At 34.9% G+C, this 8,552-nt stretch overlaps 1 protein-coding gene across 1 annotated transcript; it reads right to left on the bottom strand.

Moving 5' to 3' along the window:
* Positions 1-2,182: 2,182 nt before the first annotated feature.
* LOC131534937 (F-actin-monooxygenase mical2b-like) lies at positions 2,183-8,552 on the bottom strand. The gene is made up of 5 exons (XM_058768068.1): positions 8,400-8,552; positions 8,004-8,097; positions 5,359-5,458; positions 5,210-5,283; positions 2,183-3,353 (listed from the first exon to the last, which is right to left on the bottom strand). Exons 3-5 carry the CDS (start codon positions 5,433-5,435, stop codon positions 3,169-3,171), a joined length of 336 nt encoding a protein of 111 aa, XP_058624051.1. The 5' UTR covers positions 5,436-5,458; positions 8,004-8,097; positions 8,400-8,552; the 3' UTR covers positions 2,183-3,168.

The raw sequence follows: 8,552 nt of genomic DNA, 5'->3' as shown, positions 1-8,552 counted from the left end.
ATTTTATTAGTACTGCGGGGAGATATGAAGCGCCTAATCTAAAACAATGCATACAAACAAACAAATGAAATAAGAATGACGGACTTTGACCGATTTGCTTAAACGAGCTTTTTATAATATTTCACATAATAAATTTAAATTTAAGGTCACACTTTATATTAGGTGGCCTTAACTACTATGTACTTACATCAAAAAAATAAATAAGTACAATGTACTTAATGTGTTCATACTGTATTGCAAAACACTATTGCTGCTATTGAGGTGGGATAGGGGTAAGGTTAGGGATAGGTTTGGTGGTATGGGTAGGTTTAAGGGTGGGTTAAGGTGTAAGGGATGGGTCAACAGTGTAATTATAAATGTAATTACAGAAATTAATTACAGATGTAATTACATAGGTGTTTTTAAAAATATAAGTACAATGTAAAACCATGTATGTACACAATAAGTGCATTGTACCAAATGATTAATTCAAATGTAAGTACATAGTAGTTAAAGGGGTGGTTTACTGCGATTACACTTTTTTCATTTTAAACAGTGTGTAATAGTGTGTTGCTGTTGGTGCATGAACAGTATCTGCAAAGTTGCTGCGCTGAAAGTTCAACGCAAGCGGAGATATCGTCTTTTAAAAATCAGGAAGTTTAATGCCTACAAAAACGACTCATATGGGACTACAAACGAGATACTTCCCGGGTTGCATACATAACAAACCCATAAATTTGCATCAACCCCTCCCTCCAGAACATGCAAAAAAGGGGGCAATGCCATGTTCTGCGGCTTTGTCGAAGAGGAAGAGTTATAGTGGAGAGTTGTATCCATGCCGTCGAAACGGTGTTATTTTCGCCCAGCTGTCAGGTCTTCTGTGTTCGACGCTGTAGTTCGTCAACAATGGTTAAAATTTATGTTTGATTATGTTCCTGACAATTACAATCATAATTTAGCTCTCTATGCTGCGCATTTTACGGAAGACAGCTTCCAGAATCTACACGAGTTCAATGCCGGATTCACACAGAAACTATTACTAAAACATGGAGCGGTTCCAACTTTAAAACCAGAGGCAGCAGTTGTTGGGCCACAACCTGTAAGTAAGATTTCATAATTTTAAATGTATTTGCATGTATAAATTCAGACTTAATGTTTTAGTTTTATCAAGGACGTAAACAAATGCCAACGCTGGCTTTAGTAGCCAGTTAGTTAAATGCTATTTCGTGTGTCTTTGACAAACGCAGCATAAACATTTTGGACCCGAATTTGTAATTATGTACTAATTTTGTAAATGTATTTTCCATGTGTACTTTATGACGGAATTTTTCGATTTGATCAAGAACGTAAACACAAGCCAACGCTGTTTGGTTATAGTAGCCAGTTAGTTCGATGCTATTTTGTGTGTATAAGACAAAGGTGTACAAACTTCAAAAAATTATATGTAATCACAACAGCAAACTTCCATTCAGAAACGTTTTGTAAGAGCCGTGCTTGCTGAAGTTCTGCTTGACTCTCTTCATTACCGCTTTCTGGGTCTGATTCTGGCTCAAACTGATACGGCAATATTGACACCATTATTTACATTTGACCGGAGCACATGCGACTGTCGCCCGTGAAGGTAATGGGCGTGAAGTTTCCGGACAATGTGCAGTACGCAGTTTAGCCAATCACAACACACCGGCCCAACTAACCAATCTGAGCCCATTGCCTGTTTCTGAGGGAGTGGTTTCAGAGAATCAGGAAGTCAACAGGTCGTTCAAATGAGAGAGGAGAAAGCGGCTTACAATAAAGGTGAAATATATGAAAAATAAGGCGTTTTTTAACAAACGAAACACGAAGACATGTTATATTGCACCCCATAAACACAATCAAGCAAAGAAAAAAAGCAGTAAACCACCCCTTTAAGGCCACCTAATATAAAGTGGGGGAAGTTTTCTTGTATTATGTATACTTAGACATAATACAAATCAATATTTCAGTGTTAGTTTGCGTAAATTAGACTAAACATTTTGAAATTCATATGTAAAAAAAAAAAAAATCAATATTTCATATTTTATAATATACTGTATTTTTATTCATTATATTATTTTATAATATACTGAAGCTTATCAAATATTATACAATTTATAACAATATTCGGTAATACTTCACTTGAAGGGGTGTGCATAAGACTGACATGACACCTTCATAATCAGGACATGACACGGCATGAATATGAAGGTGGTTTTATGCATGTTTATTCAGTGTCATTTTTAATTGTCATTCAGTGTCATTCGCTCAGTTGTCATTTTTAATGCAAAGATGACATTATTTGACCTAACCCTAACCTAGCCCATAACAAAGACATCTCAAACAATGTAATCTTTGCATTAACTGAGCGAATGACGCTTATGACAGTTGTCATAAACATGCATAAAAACCCTTCATAATCATGACATGTGTCATGTCATGATTATGAAGGTGTCATGTCAGTCCAATATTCTTAAATTATTTTCAGTGTTAGTATATGCACATTTATAGAAATTAAACATTCAAATTCATATTTGATCTTAAGAAATTTTTCTGGAGGTAATTAGAGTTCACTCATTGTTTTTACATTTATTAAATAAATTACACAAGGCAACAGACAAACAAAAATAAAACCAGAGCCCTTTATACATCCTCTTAAGCACATCTTGATTCTTGAAACAATGATATTTGGTTTTACTTTAGAAACGGTGGCAATTTAAGGTCACTTAAGATATCATGTTCATTGCAAGACTAAGAAACAAGCAAATACTCAACAGACACTTTATCACTGGCGTTAAACTTTGGCCTCTATTGGAATATTTACTGAAGAACGGAACAAACATTCATTAAGAGTTTCAACAAAACAGGAAGATAAATCAAACAAGTCCAAGAAAAATAGCTTTAAGTATAGAAATATCATTGCACCAGTGTGAATAACATTTGCAGTCGGTCCTCTCACCTCTGTGGCTGTGCAACCTGTGTTTTGAAATCTAACATTCATCATTTTCAGTTAATAAAGAGGCACGTGTTTGGTTCTGGGTTTATTTCTTTTCAAGAACACACAAGGCAGCATTCAGTTAAACAAGCGTTTGTTCAAGATCCAGAAGCTGATCTTCAAATAAGGCTCTCTCTCTTCTTGTAGGTCACTACAGCAGCTCTTCATCCAGTGTGAGAAGTTCAGGTCCAGTGGAACTGATAGCCTCTGGAGAGGATCATGCTCTCCAGATCTCTGTCCTCGGCTTTCTCCTTCAGCCGTTGCTCCTCCAGCAGACTCACCAGTTTGTCTCTTTTCTCCACCACCTTCATGATCTCCACCAGCAGGCTCTGCTCCTCCACCAGCTCACTGGCACTCTTCTCGCAGTCTGGAAACGGAGGAAAAAACAAAGAGAGGCCTATGGTCAATAATAAGGTAAAATATTGCCAATATAGCATTTTCACCATGTAACAAGGTTTAATCACTTTGAACAACATCAAATGTGTCTTATGACAACTATAACACTATATAACTTCTCTATACAGCTGGGTTCGTCAACCATAACTCCTTCCAGGACGGCCAGGAACCTTGGAGTTGTTATCGATGATCAGTTAAGCTTCACAGACCATATTGCTACAACGGCCCGTTCCTGCAGATTCGCCTTATACAACATTAGGAAGATTAGACCCTTCCTGTCCCAGCATGCCGCACAACTCCTCGGCCAAGCTCTTGTTCTCTCCAGACTGGACTATTGTAATGCTCTCTTGGCGGGCCTTCCCACATGTACTATCAAGCCTCTGCAACTGATCCAGAATGCAGCAGTCAGAGTGGTCTTTAATGAACCAAAGAAAGCTCACGTTACGCCTCTCTTCATCAGGTTACACTGGCTACCAATAGCCGCTCGCATCAAATTCAAGGTACTGATGTTTGCCTACAAGACAACAACTAGCACTGCACCAATATATCTAAACTCACTAGTTCAAACTTATGCACCCTCCAGAAGCTTGCGTTCTGCAAGTGAACGACGCCTTGTGGTGCCATCACAAAGAGGTACCAAATCCCTCTCACGGACCTTTTCCTGGACTGTGCCCAGCTGGTGGAATAACCTCCCAATCACAATTCGAACAGCTGAATCTTTATCCATTTTCAAGAAACATCTAAAGACGCATCTTTTTCGCCAGCACCTGACCAACTAATACTAACACTTACCTATTCTATCTATAAAAAATTTAAAAAAACCTAGCTACGTGTACTGTGCTGGGCTAACTGAAACTTGTCATGGCACTTGTATACTGCTGCACTCCCGATGGTCTCATTGCTTCTATTGTTCTCATATTTTACGTCGCTTTGGATAAAAGCGTCTGCTAAATGATTCAATGTAAATATAATCAAGCATTGTTCTGCAGCAATCGCAGGCTTAGCGCCACATGTGTCTCACTGGTAAACAGTGAGCTTTCACCACCATCGAGAACTGAAATAAACTTGTGTTTGCCGGAGGCTGAGGGACCAACCATTGACTTGCAAATGAAGACACTATCACCTTCCTCAGCAGCTATCAATTCCTGTTCACAAGTAAATGTGCCACCACTTACAATATTTTATCACTCTAATAACCAATCATCCAATCCAATATCAGATTTGATATCTGAAAAGTTGGTCCACAGACCTACATGTTTTTACATTTAATGTTGAATACATCCAAGACAACGACCTAGATCAGGTCTTAAACCACCCTTTTTATGTTGCTCTATATCTGACATCTGTCTGAAGTTTGAAATGTTTTTTAAAAATGTCTATTCTGCTCACCAAGGCTGAAACTGAATTTTCAGCATCATTGCTCAAGTCTTCATTGTCACATGATTCTTAAGAAATCATTCTCATCTGCTGATTTGCTGCTCAAGAAACATTTTTTTATATTATCAGTGTTGAAACCATTTTTGCTGCTTAATATTTTTGTGGAAACTATGATACACTACCATTCAAAAGTTTGGGTTAAGTAAACAAAAAATTTAAAATAATAAATTAATACTTTTTTTTTTTTCCAGCAAGGACACATTGAATTAATCAAAAGCGGTAATAAAGCCAAAAAAAAAAAAAAATCCTGAACAAAATTGCAGCAGGGTTTCCAAAAAAAAATTATTAATTAAAAGAACTATTATTAATAACTGATCATCAATAATAATTGATAATAATAACAACATTTAAATAAGAAACAGTTGTGTGTACGTATCATAACAAACCAACCTTCAGTGTCCATTCGTCGTCTCAGGTCTTGCTGTAGCCGACTTTGAGTGTCCTCCAACTCCAGTTCTTGAGCACTAGAGACAGGAGCATGTGTAAAACGCATATAAAAACCTTGCTTAAAAAAAAACTGCAAGAGTCACAGTACTTACAAGATCATGAGTTCAGACTCATATCGCGACAGCTTGTTCTTCTCCAGGACCAGTTTGAACCAGGTCTGCAGTAGCATGGTCTCATCTGTGGAGTCGTCGCCTGTGAAAACAACATCATAGACTAAATTTACTGAATACTGAAATCTATAATACGACTAATATGACTCAGTCATATGATGGTGTCAGAAATGAATATACTTCGCTGCTAAACATTTCATCTACAGTGTACAATGTGAGTCCCAAGCTTCTGAAACTGCTACTGAAAAAATTTGCCTTATGACTTTTCCAGTCAAAAAAAAAATTTAAAATGTAAACTTTTAAAAATAAATGTAAATATTAATAAATAAAATAAACTAAATACTAAAATTAAACAAAATAAATGAAATTAAAAATACAATAAAAAAATATTATATATATATAAATAATAGATTTTCATGAATTTTCTAGGCCTGATATTTCAAGATTTTCTGTGACTTTGGAAACCTCATGCATGCTCAATTGTTCAAATCTATAAAATAATTTTTAGTAATAATATTTACTAAATAATAATATTAATTTAATAATATTTTAGTACTATAATAATATAATAATTAAATACTTTTGAGTCAGACAAAAACCAAATACTACTATAATTGAGCTAATAGTCACCTATAGAGCCACAAAGTTCGAGTCTCCCACACTGACAGTTTCAGAGGATTGTCTACAACATACTCCAACTCTCCATCCATTTGGCCGCAAATGTCAGTTAACAAAGAACCTATTCAACAAAAAAGCGCACCCCACAGCCCCTCATCTTAATACAATTATCCACACAAAGACACGTAAACATGCCAAACATTGGATTCTGGCAGGTCAAAGTGCACCGTCACAAAAGATTCGCCCCCATGTATTTATTAATAGCATTCTTCTGCCCTCAATGAAGTCTGCTGATAGAAGACACACTGTATCCTTGCGGTCCACTTCACAAAAAGGACGTCTTCTATACCGCCTGCATCCTTGCAGCATTGTGAAAGAGAGAGAGGTACTTTGACGAAACAAAGCCGGAATAAGATGTCACATGACACTTAAAGCAATGCATTTTCTTGCTTTATGCATTATGGCAGCCTTCAACTATAAATTTAGGAGCAAAGTTCCATCTTTGAATTTCCTAGTAGTTTCATTTGGTTTCTTAATGCCTAACAATGCCTGTCTAGGTTGTTGGATGTCAAAAGTGGAATTTCTGAGGAAGCAGGAGAAGTGAATTTCTAGGAGATGTTAAAATTCAATATACAGTCCTTATAATTAGAGCTTTCAAAATATGATTATAAACTCATTATGCAGTATGTTAAAAGGCTGCTGCGATTTGGCGTTTTTTCATTCGGAAAGACTTGTTGCCTTTAATAATCCCCACGTAGATCAACATTCACCAAAATAATGAAACATCACATTTTCAGCTCATTTCGAAGGCACTTTTCCCTTTCTCTGTCTATTTACAGAACCCATTACCTCTGCAGTCATTTCAACATAATTTTGACTCTAAATGGCCATTTAGTTCGAATGCAAATCACTATTATTTGAATCTCTAATTTCCCCCTCTAAAAAAAGTCAAACAATAAGACTGCAGCTTATTTGCAGGTTGTCTTTGTGTACATGCCATATGGATCCAGGGGTTAGTCCTGATGTGGCTTCTTTCTATGGACATTAACAATACATAATCCATACAATAAAACATACAAATTACTTAAATTAAAAATTATATATATAAAAAATAATAATAATAAAAATTATATATATATATATATATATATATATATATATATATATATATATATATATATATATATATATATATATATATATATATATATATATATATAATATTAAAATACAAAATTAAATAAAAATATAAATTAAGTATTACAAATAAAAGCACACATAATTTAAATGTACTATGTGTATTTTACATTTTCTTTTTAGTAATTATTTATTTTATATTTTAAATTATGTACAAATTGAGTCACAGTACATTGACAAAGGCAATAAAAAAAACAATTAAAAATAGAATATAACAAAAATAAATACATACTACATATAATTAAAAATTATAAGTAATGAAATATATCATTTTGAATAAATATATTTATTTTGTTACCCATTCTCATTGGGAAAGTGCCTAAGCAACATTATTCTAAAAAATTTTGCCTGGCAAAATTGCTCAAGAAGTTGCCCCATTTTAGTTTTTCATTATCAAATCAATCTTTGAAGAATAACAGGAAGTCCACATAGAGACGCCCTGTCAAGTGACTTGACGCCCTATGACTTCCTGTGTGACATGAAATAAACGGTAAAAAAACAATAACTTGTATAATGATATAATAATGAATTCAAAAACAAGTTTGTGGAAATAAGTTTGCGAAAACTCATTCCTGACGGCAAAATATTTCTCAAGTTTGCACGCTTGATAGAGCATTGTGCGCTTAATTCACATAGCTGTCAGCAACTGACATAAAAGTTGTAAGTGTCATAACACCCCTTTAAATAATCATATCACCATCACAGAGCGAGTGGGTGGAGACGGGGGACATGTAAGGACAATGGGACTGATAATGAGGCACTTTAAATAATATATTTCCAGATGTAATAACACGTGTTAGAATGTGCCGTACCAGTTTCTCCTCTGAGGATCTTCTCCAGAGCCACACCTTTCTCCTCCAGAGCTCTCTGCTTCTCCTCAACTTCCTCCAGCTGTCTTTGGATTACCTGCCAATTACAATATACTTTGAGTAACTGGACTATATCTAATTCATATGCATGTTTCCAAAGTAGATACACTTTGTAGTTAAATTTACAGGAAATGTCCCCAGAAACTGGCTAAATCTGAAAAAAATTCCCTCTGAAAATATAATATATAATATAATATATAGGAAAGTATAGTTCATAAATAAATGTGATCCCCACCCCCTAATTTTAACAAATGCTATTAATGATATTACTGTCATTTATTTAAAAACTATAGCAATCTATGGGTCATTTATATTGATAAATGTGTCTGTATGTCATACCTGAGCCCGGTGAAGTCTTTTCAGCTGATCTCTTTTGGTTTGTTGGACGGCTGTTTTCTCTTTTTCTTATAGCAAATAATAAACAAAGTGACGGTTTAAATTAGGGCTTTTTGTTTGAATATGTAGAAGATTTGAACAAATTGTTGGAATAGC

The sequence above is a fragment of the Onychostoma macrolepis genome, chromosome 25, assembly GCF_012432095.1.
Source record: "Onychostoma macrolepis isolate SWU-2019 chromosome 25, ASM1243209v1, whole genome shotgun sequence".
NCBI lineage: Eukaryota > Metazoa > Chordata > Actinopteri > Cypriniformes > Cyprinidae > Onychostoma > Onychostoma macrolepis.
Note: the sequence above shows the minus strand (reverse complement) of the source record. Positions and strands in the feature narration are given on the sequence as shown.